Below are 18489 nucleotides of genomic sequence, written 5' to 3'. Positions count from 1 at the left end.
GTTTTTCTGAACTGCTAAAACACTCATTCCTGTTGTGTGAATCAGTTGCTCAGTTGTCTGAACTCATTCACTGAATGGAACAACCTTTTGACAAAACCACAAACTATCTTCACCCACAGTGTAACACTATTTGCAGATCTCAATCATTCTTTTTGCAAAAAATTCCAAGCACAATTCTCGTGCAATAAAACACAGTTGTGTGATGGTGCTTGTATTTGCACAACAATATAGTGAACAAGGAAGCAACATAGCTGAAATACAATAAACAGATTGTGCAGTTGAGATTTTAAAAACCCAGAAAAGCCTAGGGAATCTCACCTCAGTAAGCATGAAGAACAAAAGTACAAAGTACAAATGTCCAATTGTCTTTCCCTCCTGTGTGACTAGTGTTCCAGCCTCCTGCTTATGAGCCTTTTCCCCCGTGTGCTTTTCTTACCACGTCTTTTACCAGTTATTCTTTTTTTTTTTTTTTTAAGTATATTTTTTCGGCTTTTTGCCTTTATTTGATAGTGATGCCAGTAGAGATAGACAGGAAATGGGGAGGCAGAGTGAGGGGGAATGACACGCAGGAAAGGTCTGCCCGACGCGGGATTCGAACCGGGGACGCCTGCGGCGAGGACTGTAGCCTCTACATGGGGCGGCCGCTCTACCCACTGCGCCACGCACCGCCCCATTTTACCAGTTATTCTTGGACAACTTTGCCTTGGTTTGTTATCGACCGCCTAGCTTTGGGCCATTCTGGTTTTTGGAGCATGAATACACCTGTTGGATTTTTGACTCATTGTGTAGATCAAATTATTTATTCAACTTTTGTGCATTTTTGGGTTTACCTCTTGTGTTCTGCGTGACTGTCTTGTGCACTGCTCTAACAGCTCCTCAGAGGGAGACATCAGAAAGTCCTGCACCACAGAGTTTCATTTAAGAAAAATGCAACGAAAAGCGGAGTAAGTTTAAACTTACAAAACTCAGTTGTGCAATGATTCAACTGAAAAAAAGAAAAGAATAAGAAAGTAGCTACAAACAATGGAGTCAATGCTAAGAGCAGAGCAAACCCATCCCTATAGTGTTCAGGCTGTCACCAGTGAGAATGTCTTTCAAATCAGCCCACTGATTAATGGACCTGTAGTGTGGATGTACCACAGGGGTCAGTTCTTGGGCTGAAACTGTTCATTATGTATCTCTCCCATCCAAGTCTCTGCTAGTGAATTATTTAATTACAAATCACCAAATTGAAACCAGCAAGATGAATATGTCAGTTTAAATGAATCTACCCCTCCTAGTTACATTAACATGTGCCTCGTAAAACTGGCAGAGGAGAAGGAGTGGCTGCAATTTATCAGTCAAATCTGCTTATCAACCCTCGACCTAATAGTTCATAATACATTTCAAAGCCTTACTGTCAGCTTCTCTCACCCAGACTGGAAAGCAGAGAAACCACTTTTACTTGCTGTGGTGTATCGTCCTCCTGCACCTTATTCTGAGTTCTTAGTGACTTTCTGTAAAACTTAGCATTGAATTCAGTCATTATAGTGGGTGACTTTAACATTCATGTGGACGTCGATGATGATTGTCTGGCCACTGCGTTCAAGTCACTTTTAGATTCACTTGGCTTCTCTCAGAGTGTAAATGAACCCACTTGCTGCAATTTTCTGAATTGCTAAAACATTCATTCCTGTTGTGTGAATCAGTTGCACTTTTTTTTCTAATGAAATCCTCTTTTTGTTAACGAGAGTAAAGCTGGAGGTTTTACACATACAGTAAGACATATTGTCAACAGATTTTGAAGATGCTGGGAAGTGAGTCAGGTCCAGCCGCGCCCTCTCCCCTCCTCTGTTTCCAGGCGACCCATGTCCACGCGCGGGGTTACGTCATGTAGAACTGCCCAGGTTCCTGCCGCCACAGATGTTCGATCAGTTCCATACGGTCTGTGATCAGTCTGAGGAAGCGTCGTGAGGAGGAGAAAACTGCCTAACAACCACCACTCAAGGTGAGACTGTTTGTTTTTTGTTTTAGTTTTTCAAGTTAGCGTCAGTGTTAATACTGTACAGTATTAATATTGTACTAATAGGGATATTGTATTAAACCTGCCGTCACCTCCGCTGTTGCTCGCCTGCCCCTCCCTTCCGCGTTATTAAATAATTCTTTGGAAGGATAGCAACATCCAAGTGAGTGCGTTGTCAGGACCAGGTCAGTGCTGCTGAGCTACTGTTGTCTCTCTATAGGCTACTGTGTAGGCAGTCTACTAATGAGTAGCCTACTTGGTCCAAGCGCTGCTTTGTTCGGCCTGGAAGATGTTGTTCCACCTTTGATAATGAAACAGGTGTTGGGGAGACTTAAACTAGCCCACATGTAGTTGAACTACATAGTTTAACTACAATTTGCTGTAATTTGCTGGTAGTTAAACTACATTCATATTTTGTGCTGTGTCAAGTATTTCAACTACTTTTTGGGTCATTTTTTTTTTGGTAGTTTTACTACTCAATTTACAAACCAATTTTGGCCAATAACATAGGCTATAAATTATATTTTACCATTATTGTGTTCCAGAACTCTATTTGAAAAAAGGCATTTCTGTCAGGTTTTAAACATATTAGGTGCGTTTCCATCAGCTGTTTAGATGTGCATCGAGATCGCATCGGAAAATGATGATGGAAACGCCGTGATTCGCATTAAAATCCCCTGATTCGCACAAAATGAAATACGCTCGCTATGGCCAACACGTTCTCACTCCCAGTGCGTCAACCCCCTGACGAACGGTCACTGTCCCTCCTCGTCACATGCCTGACTCATTAGGTACCCGTTTTTCGTCATGAGGTGACGAGCGGGGATTTCAATTCATTCCAATGCAACCCCCTTCGCGGCGATATGTGACGCTCAGAATAAAGTGATCCAGCCGACCGGACGCGGCGCTGAACGACGCACTGAGCTGAAAAACTTTTTTTTCCCCTTTGAAGCTTTATTGAACCTGGTGTGTCTGACATAGCTTTCATCCAAGCCGTCATTTTGGTTATTATTTATTTACTGATCTTGGCGTTGGTGCAGAATAATAAATAAACAAACAAACAAACAAATAAATAAATTACATCCTTGTCGGAAGACCAGACGGGGTGGGGGTGTGTAATAAATAAATAAAGAAATAAATATTTTTGTCCCGTGCGTAATTGTCAAGATCCGCATTTCGATTAAACTCGCCTTTCTTCTTTTGTACGAGTTGTTGGACGACTGCATTTTCATTTTATTTACTTATTTCCCTGTCCTAAGTCATGTTTATGGATACACAGTTGAACATATTGTCATTTTACCCTCGGCATTTTCCCCTCACTTTGCTGAATATCTGTTGATTCATGTCATAAACACGTTTTGTTCATTAAAAATATGTGGTGTTTATTAAAAATATGTTGTTCATTCAAATCGGTTGTTGTTCATTGCAGAACAATAGAATATTAATACGGTGATTTATATACAGATATTGATCGCGCAGTGTGACCACAATCACTACGCACGGAGGCGTGAGGGACATTTGAAACAGCTGTATCAATCGTCCCTGCAGCGACTACTGACACTTCAACCTGTTTTGGCTCTAAACTTCAAAACTATGACATTGCATAGTTTAGGACCTGTTTATGTACGAATTCATCTGTTGTTAGGTCATATTATTATTGCATGAAACACACAATACAACTTTTGATCACAAAAAAAACTACCGCACGTAACATTTTACTTTCCGTAGTAAAAAAAAAAACAGGTTCGCGCTAATAACTTTTGAATGGCGTGACGTCATTTCACAAGCTTTCCCAGGATTGGTCGGTGTTGAGTGCTGAACTAGAGGATGTGACGTCATTGCAACGGCGCCACCATAGACTGCGACACTGCCATCTACGGCGTCTGGACGGAACTACAACACCTTAACAGTGTGTTTGTGATCATGAGGAGTGGAAATTAAGCCATGTTGATTTAATTCAACAGCATGTGAATAAACAGTGAGGAATCAGAACAGTTAGACAGCTCTTTTTCAACAAAGTCCAAATAATTCAAGTAACTCAAGTCATATAGGCCTTCTTTTTTTTTTAATTGCAGAAAACAACATTTCTCCCCCCTTCTCCCTCCTCCCGCCCAGGAACCTTAGTTTATAATATAGTGTAGAATGAACCCGTCCACTGTAGTAATGTTTATGCACAACTGCACCATTTTAGCCAGCTCCTTTATTTCTGGTTTTACATTGGACAAACTGATTAAGGCTCCATTTTCAGGAGACACAGCTATTCTTTAATAACTTCCACATTCGTTGGGTTACGTTCAGAGGTTTATCAGGGCAGGGCCTAGGGTCATCCAGTGTTAGCAATTACAGACCCATCTGACCTTCACAGGGGTCACAGGTCAACTTTTCATGTGAAATTTGACGATTTTTGCTATCAATTCAGGCATAAAACACCAATACTTGGAGCTGGGAAGCTGAAATCTTTAGATTCTAGTCCAGACCTTGGAGCAGATTGACGGTGCCAAATATCAGAGCTCTGCTCCACTCGGAAGTGTCCAAAATGGCCAAAAAGCAGTGTTCATTTCTAATCCTCCATTGTGTACAAGACTAAATTCAACAGATAGTCTTTAATAACTTCCACATGCTTTGAGCTGGAAGTCTGAAAGTTTCAGGGTTTTGTCAGGGGCCTAGGGCCACCCATTATCTGCAATTTCAGACCAATCCCACATTCAGAAGGGGTCAAAGGTCAAGGTTTAGTGTGAAATTTGACGATTTTTGCTATCAATTCAGGCATAAAACACCAATACTTTGAGCTGGGAAGCTGAAATCCTTAGATTCTAGTCCAGACCTTGGAGCAGATTGAAGATCAGAGCTGTGCTCCACTCAGAAGTGTCCAAAATGGCCATGGTAAGTGTCAAAGGTCACAGGGGTCAAACATCAAAGTTAATCCTAACAAAACACACACGCTTTAAGTAATCATCATGAAATTTAGATGAGTTGTATATCAGAGAGTCCTCTATCATTATATTGTATTCCCATTGCTCTGGGGGCCACGGGGGGCCCCTGGGGGCCACTTCGCTTTCCCATGCTCTCATAGATTTGGGTGTCGGGTCAGTGGATAAGGGCCTCACAATGAGTCCACAGGCCAAGTTTCAAGTGATTCGGTTGGTTTCTATGGAAACAGCGGCCTCCTGGAGACAGAGGAATGCGGCTGTTTGAAGCCCCGCCTCTCGAAAAGTAATGGCTCAATCAGGACCGAACGCACATCAACGCGTTCGTCTTGGGCCCCCGGAACCACTGATATCAAATTCAGAACTGTACGACTTTTAGAAATATATTTCATCCATTTCAGCTTTTCAGATTCAGAGCCTCTCAGACTTAATGCCTGAGAGACCTTCTGAGTCAGAAAAGCTGAAATGGATGAAATATATTTCTAAAAGTCGTACAGTTCTGAATTTGATATCAGTGGTTCCGGGGGCCCAAGACGAACACGTTGATGTGCGTTCGGTCCTGATTGAGCCATTACTTTTCGAGAGGCGGGGCTTCAAACAGCCGCATTCCTCTGTCTCCAGGAGGCCGCTGTTTCCATAGAAACCAACCGAATCACTTGAAACTTGGCCTGTGGACTCATTGTGAGGCCCTTATCCACTGACCCGACACCCAAATCTGTGAGAGCATGGGAAAGCGAAGTGGCCCCCAGGGGCCCCCCGTGGCCCCCAGAGCAATGGGAATACAATATAATGATAGAGGACTCTCTGATATACAACTCATCTAAATTTCATGATGATTACTTAAAGCGTGTGTGTTTTGTTAGGATTAACTTTGATGTTTGACCCCTGTGACCTTTGACACTTACCATGGCCATTTTGGACACTTCTGAGTGGAGCACAGCTCTGATCTTCAATCTGCTCCAAGGTCTGGACTAGAATCTAAAGATTTCAGCTTCCCAGCTCCAAGTATTGGTGTTTTATGCCTGAATTGATAGCAAAAATCGTCAAATTTCACATGAAAAGTTGACCTGTGACCCCTGTGAAGGTCAGATGGGTCTGTAATTGCTAACACTGGATGACCCTAGGCCCTGCCCTGATAAACCTCTGAACGTAACCCAACGAATGTGGAAGTTATTAAAGAATAGCTGTGTCTCCTGAAAATGGAGCCTTAATCAGTTTGTCCAATGTAAAACCAGAAATAAAGGAGCTGGCTAAAGTGGTGCAGTTGTGCATAAACATTACTACAGTGGACGGGTTCATTCTACACTATATTATAAACTAAGGTTCCTGGGCGGGAGGAGGGAGAAGGGGGGAGAAATGTTGTTTTCTGCAATTAAAAAAAAAGAAGGCCTATATGACTTGAGTTACTTGAATTATTTGGACTTTGTTGAAAAAGAGCTGTCTAACTGTTCTGATTCCTCACTGTTTATTCACATGCTGTTGAATTAAATCAACATGGCTTAATTTCCACTCCTCATGATCACAAACACACTGTTAAGGTGTTGTAGTTCCGTCCAGACGCCGTAGATGGCAGTGTCGCAGTCTATGGTGGCGCCGTTGCAATGACGTCACATCCTCTAGTTCAGCACTCAACACCGACCAATCCTGGGAAAGCTTGTGAAATGACGTCACGCCATTCAAAAGTTATTAGCGCGAACCTGTTTTTTTTTACTACGGAAAGTAAAATGTTACGTGCGGTAGTTTTTTTGTGATCAAAAGTTGTATTGTGTGTTTCATGCAATAATAATATGACCTAACAACAGATGAATTCGTACATAAACAGGTCCTAAACTATGCAATGTCATAGTTTTGAAGTTTAGAGCCAAAACAGGTTGAAGTGTCAGTAGTCGCTGCAGGGACGATTGATACAGCTGTTTCAAATGTCCCTCACGCCTCCGTGCGTAGTGATTGTGGTCACACTGCGCGATCAATATCTGTATATAAATCACCGTATTAATATTCTATTGTTCTGCAATGAACAACAACCGATTTGAATGAACAACATATTTTTAATAAACACCACATATTTTTAATGAACAAAACGTGTTTATGACATGAATCAACAGATATTCAGCAAAGTGAGGGGAAAATGCCGAGGGTAAAATGACAATATTATGTTCAACTGTGTATCCATAAACATGACTTAGGACAGGGAAATAAGTAAATAAAATGAAAATGCAGTCGTCCAACAACTCGTACAAAAGAAGAAAGGCGAGTTTAATCGAAATGCGGATCTTGACAATTACGCACGGGACAAAAATATTTATTTATTTATTTATTTATTACACACCCCCACCCCGTCTGGTCTTCCGACAAGGATGTAATTTATTTATTTGTTTGTTTGTTTGTTTATTTATTATTCTGCACCAACGCCAAGATCAGTAAATAAATAATAACCAAAATGACGGCTTGGATGAAAGCTATGTCAGACACACCAGGTTCAATAAAGCTTCAAAGGGGAAAAAAAAGTTTTTCAGCTCAGTGCGTCGTTCAGCGCCGCGTCCGGTCGGCTGGATCACTTTACTCTGAGCGTCACATATCGCCGCGAAGGGGGTTGCATTGGAATGAATTGAAATCCCCGCTCGTCACCTCATGACGAAAAACGGGTACCTAATGAGTCAGGCATGTGACGAGGAGGGACAGTGACCGTTCGTCAGGGGGTTGACGCACTGGGAGTGAGAACGTGTTGCTATGGCCGGGTTTTGGTTGATTCGAATGGGATGGAAATAGCTGTATGCGAATAAGTGTGACGTAGCGCACTTTCACCCCATCTGCTCCTGTGTTTGCAGTTCACTCACAAGACAACATCAGGGTTTCCGCTGTCACACAACAATTAATTAATTGTGGCGCATCGCCACGGCAAAATAAAAGCCCCCACACACCTTCATATGTGATTACTGCACAGTTCTTCATAGTTCCTCCTCAGTAAAAAACAAATTTATCAACCAGCGCGTCCAGCGTTTATCATTAATAAAGTCTGGGGCGGCGCAACTCTCTCTCTCTCTCTCTCTCTCTCTCTCTCTCTCATTCTCTCTCTCTCTCTCTCTCACGAGAACAGCCTGCTCTCTCTCTCACACACACACACACACACACACACACACACACACACACACACACACACACACACACACACAGGTCGCGTTATGACGGTAATAAACATATGCGCTAAATCGCGCTAATGTTCAAATCAGACCGTCCGTCCGGCCGGCCGGCCGGGAGGGGGGGGGTGCAAAGTCCGTAGATGGAAACACACATGATTCGAATTTCTTTTAATGCGCATTGCCCAGTAATTCGAATAACTTTGGATGGAAACATTAGCCTGGCTCTCGCCAGACCATTGTAGTTCCGCAAAGCTCCACCAGAGGCGCTACGCTCAGCTTCACACAAGGGTCTGGACTCGAGGCCAATGCAAACTTCTTCCCCCGGAGCAAAAAATAATGAACCAATCAGGATCGCCGGGCGGGACTTTCTGAGGTGTGACCAAAGATCTTAGGTGCGTTCGAGATGAGCCAGGCGTGCGCAGAATCGATCGCCGGTGACCAGCGCACAATGCATGCCGGTTAGATTTGTGTCCGACTTGATCCCGACTTGCTCTGACGTCATGCACGCGCCTGCAACGATAACCTCACGAGATCAAGGCGGCCGCAGTTTTTAGAGCCAGGCGCCGCAGTTGCTCTCCACCGACTGCAACCGCCTGCAAGCCTCAGGGCATGATGGGAAACGCACCGGATCACGAGCTGATTGGCTCTTAGTTAGGACTGCAAACACTACGTGTTGTTGTATGATGCTAGATTATATGAATCTCGAGATTATAATATTAAGCAGTATAGGCCAACAACATGTTGTAGGCCTATACTGCTTAAAAAAATATTCACACTGAATCAAACTTATATCCTGAGAAATATATTGGTTATTTATTGGACAATTGCAGTACAGCATAAGAAATATATACTTTGGTGACTTCCTGTTTGTATTGACGGCGGCTGGAAACTGTCCGACTTGACTGCGGCTTTCTGTCACCGCCCCCTGCTGCTGCCGCCTGCTCTCGTCGACCGTCCAGGCGAGGCGCAGTTCATCTCGAACGAGCCTATTCAATAAATGGAAAGATACTCCATGAGCGGCTGCTCCAATGATATGAAATGGTATACACTTCCTGTCTCTCTAAATGGGCGTGGCCAACCGTCACCCCACCTCGTCTGTGAACGTGTGTGTGGATTTATACAATTTTTAGGTAGATGAAAGTGAGATATTTATATTTTCTTATGATAACATTAAATATTTACACTACTAACAGTAATATTTAGCATGCCAAAAATAATTTAAATCATTTTCACGGGATTTCGCGGCCGTTTGTTTGACGTTGCCTAGGAGATCTGTGCCAAATCTCGCGAGAGTGTGTCGTAGAGACAGAGACAGGTCTTGAACAAAGTGGATTTTCTCCGGATCTCTCCGTCTGAAAATTACCATTTTGGTGTCAAACTGTTCAGAAGAGATGTGGCTTGTGAAAAATGAGTCCAAAATTTGCTTCAGTGACCGTGGGGAGAAAGGCCCGATCATAATCGGTGTTCACATTAAATTGTCCCATAGGAATCAATACACTCCAAACTGCCTCTGGTCTCTCTAAAGGGGCGTGGCCGTGCAGAAGCCCACGTGACATGCATACAGGAAGCTGACTCGTCATGAAAGGTCTTGGTCATGGATGTATTATATTAAAGTGGAGGTGAAGCAGCCAGCCAATTTAACATAATTCATTAAATGTATTTCCAGTGTGCTTAAACTTAGACAAACTAACACATGAAACACAAGCATTTAGGAGAAAATGCGAGTTGAAAATTGCATTTTTTAGCTAGTGCGCCGCCATCTTGTCGTTCGACTGTCCGTGACGTCACGGTGTTGGTTGGCTCCGCTGGCTGACAGCCACAGACAGTGAAAGTGAAGGACATAGCTACAGACAGAGACGGTAAAACATGAAACTGTGGAGGCACTGGATTAGAACAGACACAGAGGAGACCTCTACTGTGTTGCTCCTTCTGTGACAACTAGTTTTACAGTGTTAAAAACTAGAAAAAAAACCCTCTTTTTTTCATTAACTGCCGCTAAATGAGCCTCCGCAGCAGCGGAGCTGTTAACAAGACTCCTCTGCTGATCTCGGAGTGATCATTTCTTACAGCATGTTTACATCCAGTCTGGATGTGGTCCAGAGGAAAATTCTGATCAACTCTGAAAGTTGATCATTCACCGGATCAACCGACAACAACCTGACTTTACTCCGAAAGTTTTCAGTTTAGCTGCCACAGCCCGTCCTCCGACCGGCCCACGTTCACACCGTGATAAGCATCAGTCACCGCGGGGAGACGGGCTGGACCCTCCGCTAGTCCGCTCACACACCGAGGGATCACCCACCCACACACACACACACCCACACACACACAGCAGCGATCTGATGACAATGGTATTAATGTAATAGCGCCCATCACCAATAAATAAGAAGGGAAGATCTCTGATCTCATCCTCCACACACCCAGCCCTCAGCAGAAGACTATTCAAACAATATGTCTTACCTTTACAACAGGTGTCCAACACAGTCAGCAGCAGCAGTCATCCAGCTCCAACTGTTTAATAATCCACCGATATTCCCGTTTACATGGCGTTCCTCATCTATGGCAGCCAGCGCGGTGCTTCATTCATTTACATTGTGTGGGAAAAAAAAGTTTTAGCTAACGTTAGCTTTAGCTTTAGCTTCAGCTCCTGACAGGAGAGGCTGACAGAGGAGACAGTGAAGCCTCTCTGCTGCTGGTACCGAGTCCAGACCACCGGTCCAGACTCCAGACAGTCCGACACACCGCGTCCGAGCCGCGCGGACCGTGTCCGTGTGGAAGTAACGTTGCACCGGGAGTAAACAACGCGGTGGAACCGGACAACACAGACCCGGTTGATCAGAAACACGGCTGCTGCCGCCGCTAATTTTTTTTTTTTTTCCCACACAATGTAAATGAATGAAGCACCGTGCTGGCTGCCATAGATGAGGAACGCCATGTAAACGGGAATATCGGTGGATTATTAAACAGTTGGAGCTGGATGACTGCTGCTGCTGACTGTGTTGGACACCTGTTGTAAAGGTAAGACATATTGTTTGAATAGTCTTCTGCTGAGGGCTGGGTGTGTGGAGGATGAGATCAGAGATCTTCCCTTCTTATTTATTGGTGATGGGCGCTATTACATTAATACCATTGTCATCAGATCGCTGCTGTGTGTGTGTGTGTGTGTGTGTGTGTGTGTGTGTGTGTGTGTGTGTGTGTGTGTGTGTGTGTGTGTGTGTGTGTGTGTGTGTGTGTGTGTGTGTGGGTGGGTGATCCCTCGGTGTGTGAGCGGACCATAGACTGTAAAAAGAATGGACGTAGCGTCCGTGACGTCACCCATTGGTTTTGGGGAGTCGTTTTTGTGACTCAAATATGGCGGCCTGAACAGCGCCATGTTGGATTGGCCGGCCGAGATCCCGCCCACTGGCCTCGAAGCAGCCTGTCCACGGAGCTGCTCAAACCTGTCACTCAACGTTTCCGCGCCCTAATTGGTCAGAGTTTTAACCTAATAACAGTAAAACTGTAGAGTTAAAAAAAAATTCACCCCCCTCAGAGTGTGTGCGGGGGTAGAAACTATCGATTGAGACGAAAAAACGTTCTGACACCAGGCTTTTAACATGTTTACTGAGGATGTAAAGTCGGCGATTTTAACATGGGGCTCTATGGGGAATGCTCCCTTCTGACACCAGCCCCCAGAGGAATTCGAGGGGATTGCAGTTTTTTGAACGCGGAAGTGAGCTTCACTTCTCAGACCGACAACTGCCCCCTTGGAGCGGACTAGCGGAGGGTCCAGCCCGTCTCCCCGCGGTGACTGATGCTTATCACGGTGTGAACGTGGGCCGGTCGGAGGACGGGCTGTGGCAGCTAAACTGAAAACTTTCGGAGTAAAGTCAGGTTGTTGTCGGTTGATCCGGTGAATGATCAACTTTAAGAGTTGATCAGAATTTTCCTCTGGACCACATCCAGACTGGATGTAAACATGCTGTAAGAAATGATCACTCCGAGATCAGCAGAGGAGTCTTGTTAACAGCTCCGCTGCTGCGGAGGCTCATTTAGCGGCAGTTAATGAAAAAAAGAGGGTTTTTTTTCTAGTTTTTAACACTGTAAAACTAGTTGTCACAGAAGGAGCAACACAGTAGAGGTCTCCTCTGTGTCTGTTCTAATCCAGTGCCTCCACAGTTTCATGTTTTACCGTCTCTGTCTGTAGCTATGTCCTTCACTTTCACTGTCTGTGGCTGTCAGCCAGCGGAGCCAACCAACACCGTGACGTCACGGACAGTCGAACGACAAGATGGCGGCGCACTAGCTAAAAAATGCAATTTTCAACTCGCATTTTCTCCTAAATGCTTGTGTTTCATGTGTTAGTTTGTCTAAGTTTAACCACACTGGAAATACATTTAATGAATTATGTTAAATTGGCTGGCTGCTTCACCTCCACTTTAAGGTTTATAAACCGTCTTTGGTGTGACGTAGCGCTGAAGCGACTGTTTGAGTCAAACAACAATGGCAGCTCGCAGTGAGTGGCTGAAGTAGCACGTCATTCAAGATAACGGACAAGTGGTTTATCCAATCACATACAAGATTTTTTTTACAAGGCCCCGCCTTCTGAAATGAATCGCCTATGGAGCAGTCCCAGACCCTTGTGTGGAGCTCAGCCGTTAATATAATACATCCATGAGCTCAGCGTAGCTTTGCGGAACTACAAGGGTCTGGCGAGAGCCAGGCTATGGAAACATGGCTATTGTTGTTAAAGACACACAGCGATCTAGAATATTTCTACCTCTTTGTATTGTTTATGACATTTTTGTTGTTGATTACCCAACATGCCTATAGATTACCCAACATGTCTATGCTCAACTGACAGGGTGTTGACCAAAAGTGTCAGCTTTTTTTCTTTAAAAAATAAAATAAAAAGAGGCATATTTTTGCTGGCATGTGAATGTTTTTTAGGCTATTATATTTTGTTTAATAAACACCACATGTTGATTTATTTAACACTGAGTTAAATGATGTAATATCCCTTTAACATCCCGTAATCATAACCATCAGTTAATTAATTATAAGTTAATACAAAGATACTACTTATCTCCAAGACGATGCTGCCAGATCGGTATTACGCAGAGTCCACTAAGCCAGTTATGTCCTCACAAAGTGCTGGGCACATACCTGCACATGATGTGGGAATGCCCTGGGGTCTTTTCCTTTTGGCTCAGTATTTCGAACACTCTTTCTCGTTTAATGCAGACAAACATACCTTGTCTACCACACATCTTGCTTTTAAATGATGATACTTCCTTGAATCTAAAATTCTATATGAAGAGAGTAGGCTACTGTTCGCAGGCCTAACTGCAGCAAAGAAAATGTTAATAAAGAGATGGAAACCACCACATGTTCTAAACGTGTCTCGGTGGAAAGTATCATTTTATGAAATTCTGTAATTAGAAATCTCCAGTGCCCGAGTTCAAATGGCAAAGACAGAAACTATATAGAACTTGGAATTGGCAGCTGAGGAAGTTAAAGCTCTGTTTTGAGGCTACTTGAATGTATCTGAGAATGTATTACAATGTGTGTATTTTATTTTATTTATTTTCTTATTTTCTTTTTCTTTCATGTAGGCTAGGCCTAATTGTTTTCATAATTTCATGTTACCCTCATGATAGGGGGAGGAGTAGGCCTAAGGGGAAAAATGAATGGAAATGAAATGAAAAAAAAAAATTTGATCACAAAAAAAACACTAAGTTAAATGAGTATGAGTAGAAGTTGCTAAAGTTACTTTGTTTTTAAGCTGTAGTTTTACAAACTACATCTCTCCAGGGGTAAAATGTTGTTTGTTCAAACTACTGCCAGGCTCAACTACATGGAGTTTTACAAGCTACACTTGCAAAGTAGCTTCCCCAACACTGCAAGTAGGTCCTGTCGCTGCCACATCTGTTGTGTGTTTACATTTTATTCAGGCAAAGTTAGGGTTTGGAATTAGCATAACACCTTTTAGAGAAAAAACATGTAGGATAAGACCATACTGTGCTGTAGCTGGGGGTGTGACCATGTGTCAGTGTTGGTCAGTTGATGAGAAGAGGCAGAGTGAGACCAGAGGCCACACCAACAGCCAGCACTCCCTCCTCTCTGCTCAGCTGTAGTTGTTAGTCTTCTAGTCTCTGGCTGTATCTGCTGCCATCGCTGACAACACACACTGAACATGAGGAAATGGGTTGAACGTTCTGTCTCTGATAACAACAGGAAGCAGTAAATGTATGGAGGAGTATTTAATTATTGATAAGAAAAACTTGCAATTAAAAGGCCATACACTCCTGAAACCACTAGATCAGATGCTGTGTAATGCCTTTTGAAACATGGACTATACAAATAAAATTGCCTGTTTGACTTTTGTCTGTTAATGACACATGTTACACAACCTGAATGTAGTAAATCACATCCATCCATCCATCCATTTATAACTACAATAGGTAGGTCGCTTTTCAGTGTAAAGTGTTCCAGTTGTCACAGACACTTTTCATAACTTTACCCTAAAGAATACAAGTAACACAGTCAGGTTCAGGGTGGGCTTTATGGTTAAAGTCAAGAACTGATTGGTCAGCCTGGTAGCACTTGATTCAAATCAGTTTAACACCAACATTGTTTCACCTTGAAATATGGTCCGATGTCCCTTGGGACGTTAACAAGCCATGCCTTCCTTAAATCAGTACCAACTGGGAAGCGATGAAAGGGAAGTAGTTTTTCAGACTCCCAACGTTTGTAGCTATGACTTGCAGCCAGAAACGCAGCAGTTATACGGTTTGTTAACCCACCCTGAGTGATGACGTAAGGAAAGATGGCGACGCTGTGAATATGGTCAGCTGTGTGATGATGTCATTTTTAAAGCTAAAATTCTCTCCGTCATGTTCATATGATAATAAACTACATATGAGCTGCTCTGATAACAAGTTTGCAGATGCCAATTTCGGGTTCAGGATGGGAGTTTATGATGGACTTCATCTGCTGTTTTCTGTAATAAGTGATTCTGTTGGTTCTCAATCTTCCCTTTCTCTCCTTAACTATCCCCACAGGGAGAAGATGAAGCTGAACTCATTACCTGTGCTGTGTCTGTCACTTCTTTTGTTTCACGTCTATTCCTCATTGGCTCAGAGAGGGGGGCGTGGTAGCTCTGGGAAAGGAAGTTCTGGAAGTTCTGGAAGTTCTTCCTCAAAGAAGACTACGCCAAGCCGAACCACCCACAGTAATACAGGCTCTAAGACTAATCAGGGTTCCAGCTCTAAGGGTGCAAACCCCAAACAGCCTGCACAAACAAATTACGGAAAACCTAGAAATCAAGGCAATACCCATAATCAGCATGGTACAAGGATGCACTATCCAGCACATGGCTCCGCATATGGAGGAGCTCATGGTAGTCGACCAGGTCTTGGTGGTCCCGGCAGTTATCCAGGTGGATATGTCAACCGCAACCCAAACAACAGAATCATGAGTCCTCACTACGGAGGCAGCTTTGGTTATGGGGGCTATGGAGCGGGCCATGGCTCTCCCTTCTCCCATTCGGTTCAGTCCATGGGGATGTATCCCAAAGATCAGTCCAGGGGGTTTGGACGCACTGCGGTGGCGGCAGCAGCTGGAGGGGCTGTGGGAGGAATGGCCGTGGGCTACGGGCTGGGAAGGTTCCCTCGTCCTCATTTCCAATTTCACAGTCCCCGGGAGGAGCGTTACTACAACCACTACATGTACAACAAGTATGGCGTCAAGTCCACTGATACTAATGACTACGGCAGAGACTACAAGTACAGCCCCCCCCCTCTCACCTTTGACAGACACATGGCCGCCTGCATGAACAGAACTGATATTCTGCCTGGGGAGAAGCAGAAGCCTGAAAACACCACCACTACTGCCGTCACCTCAGGTAGAAACAGCAACACAACAGAGGCCAACAACACCTCCACCCCCGCACCTTCACCCCCCCGGGTCCTGACTGGGCTTGAGGCCCATCCTGAGCCCCCTGCTTCACAGGCCCCCAATGATGAAGATGAAGATACAGTCAGTATCGAGGAGATCGGCTACCCGGCGCTGATAGAGCAGATGAAGGTTCGGAGATGTCTGGAGCACTACATGGTTTACTCTGCAGAGTTCCTGAGGAGAGAGGCCGGGGGGGTGCAGGGCCTGGCAGTGGGGTCCCAAGGGCTTTTAGCAGTGGCCACCAGTACAGTCCTGATGCTACTGAACAGCAACATGCTAATTTTGCTGCGCTGAGGCCCTCGTTAGAAGAGAAAGTGATGGGGAATGGCTGTAGGTATTTCATTTCATGGGTGGAAAACAATTAAGGAACTACTCACCTCTTACATTTTCCTTTTAGCTTGCATGTCTAAACTACCCGCCAATGTATGCTGGGAAAGGAAGTCTAAAGTGTTCCCTCTCACTCCTCTTCTGGCTCCATTAGCTCTACTCTGATGCATGATTGTGATGGTGGTAAGAAATGTGATCCATTAATGTCCATTTCGATTTGATTTAGCAGGCTCTCTGGTCATGGAAGTGATGGGTGGCACCAGCACTGACTCATCTGTCTGTGCTCTCCTAAATTATTTATCCGTAGAGGGAAACTAACCCGGGTTTTTTGTCTTTTTTTCTGTCTCCGAGGGAAAAGCATCTGAGAGGGGTAGTTTGCACTGACGGGTGTGGTGCAGGCTCTGCCAGGGTGAGGATCTGTGTAAATAAACAGCTTTGCATTGATAAGAGACATGCTTGAAGGATGATATGTCATCAACTCCAGACACATTGAAGGGATAGTTCAACATTTTGGCAAATTGCCATAATCCCTATAGTAATAGTAGTGGGTTCATTACCTTTAATTGTCGGTGCAAGCTACTTTTAGAATGGCGGCGCAGAGTGGTGAGCTGCTCAGAGCTACACTACGGGGGCTAATGGGATTTCTTGGTTTCCCTCATCAAAATCATCAAATACACAATCCAACAACAACAAGTTGTGACCTGCACATTCACCACACTATGAGATATAATGGAACGTTACGAGACAGAGTTGTTTTCGAGGCAAATGCAGAGACTACTTTCCGAAAAACTGCTCCTGACGGGAATCCACATCAGCGGTTTTTCATGAATTTACCTCAAAAACAACTCCATCTCGTCACGTTCTGTTATTATCTCATAGCGTGGTGAATGTGCAGGTCACAACTTGTCCACCAGAGCGTTTTGGAGTTGTTGGATTGTGTATTTGATGAGTTTGATGAGGGAAACCAAGAAATTCCATTAGCCTCCGTAGCGTAGCTCTGAGCAGCTCGCAGCTCTGCTCCGCCGTTATAAAAACAGCTTGCACCGCCAATTAAAGGTATCGAACCTACTGCTATGACTACAGGGATTATGGCTATGGGCCACTTTGCCAAAATGTTGAACTATCCCTTTAATGTTGAAGGATGATTTAAGGGTAGTACCAGAGTTTTAGACACTGTAGGCATGACTGGATGTTTGTAACGGATCGTCTTTGTAGCATGTGTGAACTTTTATCATACAATGTCCACTGAGCCGCAGAAAAGCAAACCAAAAAGGCTCAGAATTTATGCCTCTGTTTGTACTTTTTTATGAATGTTTATTTATTTATCTGTGTACTGTCCTTTCTTTGTGTGAATGTTTTCTCATATTTTGTATACTGTACTTGCCACTTCCCCCTTGTCTACCCAGTGTCTCTGGGGTAGCTTGCCACTGAAGTGCTCTTAAAGTGTGAGGCTCTTGATCCATCCACTCAGAAGCTGAATTCATCTCCCAAAGCTGCGGAGAGTTCTCTTGGATTATCAGCTGAACGTCGCCAAGTTGAAATAATACTTTTTCCTTATTATGGGGGCTGATGTCTTCAAAGGCTGTTAGTGCCTTTTAGGATCTGTGCAATACATAGACTAATGTGACTTACTAATTAGATAGAAACAGTGTAGGTATAAAGTCATCTTCACCAGTTCAACACCTTCTGCCTCTTGTTCTTTCTGTTTCAACATCTCGTGCCACTCTCCGTGATTCGCAGGGTGCTGACAATTAATCACTCAACTATAATCTCAACAGCACTTTGTATAGGGTTAGGGTTCAAAACTCCAGTGGACCTTGAATGTGTTGTTGATGATTTGTCTGGCTTTGAATGTTTCTAAAAATGCACATTAACCATACGTAAATATAAATGTCTGTACTGTCATCTAATCTTTACTGTAATGTACTGAACACTGAGCACTGACTCACAGTGTTTTGCTTGTCTGTCAAATAAACCTCATAAGTTGATCAGTTTGCATTTGTGGGTACATGAAACACTTTCGATGATAAAAAAAAGTCAACAAATATTATCTGGGTGAACCGTTTCAGTGCGTTTACATCAAATGATAACCTCATCAAAGGGACACCTTGAGAATTGATTTTATATATTTTGTTAAGAAAGTATTTGATGGTAA

At 43.8% G+C, this 18489-nt stretch overlaps 1 protein-coding gene across 1 annotated transcript; it reads left to right on the top strand.

The window, feature by feature from the left end:
- Positions 1–1890: 1890 nt before the first annotated feature.
- LOC146981820 (uncharacterized) lies at positions 1891–16843 on the top strand. The gene is made up of 2 exons (XM_085787364.1): positions 1891–1987; positions 15113–16843. Exon 2 carries the CDS (start codon positions 15120–15122, stop codon positions 16299–16301), a length of 1182 nt encoding a protein of 393 aa, XP_085643490.1. The 5' UTR covers positions 1891–1987; positions 15113–15119; the 3' UTR covers positions 16302–16843.
- Positions 16844–18489: the final 1646 nt, after the last annotated feature.

Source organism: Trachurus japonicus, chromosome 9, assembly GCF_045865225.1.
Source record: "Trachurus japonicus isolate A0001 chromosome 9, Traja_1.0".
NCBI lineage: Eukaryota > Metazoa > Chordata > Actinopteri > Carangiformes > Carangidae > Trachurus > Trachurus japonicus.
Note: the sequence above shows the minus strand (reverse complement) of the source record. Positions and strands in the feature narration are given on the sequence as shown.

Excerpts from the sequence above, each read along its gene's own strand:
- LOC146981820 (XM_085787364.1), top strand. The coding sequence starts at position 15,120 with ATGAAGCTGAACTCATTACCTGTGCTGTGTCTGTCACTTCTTTTGTTT.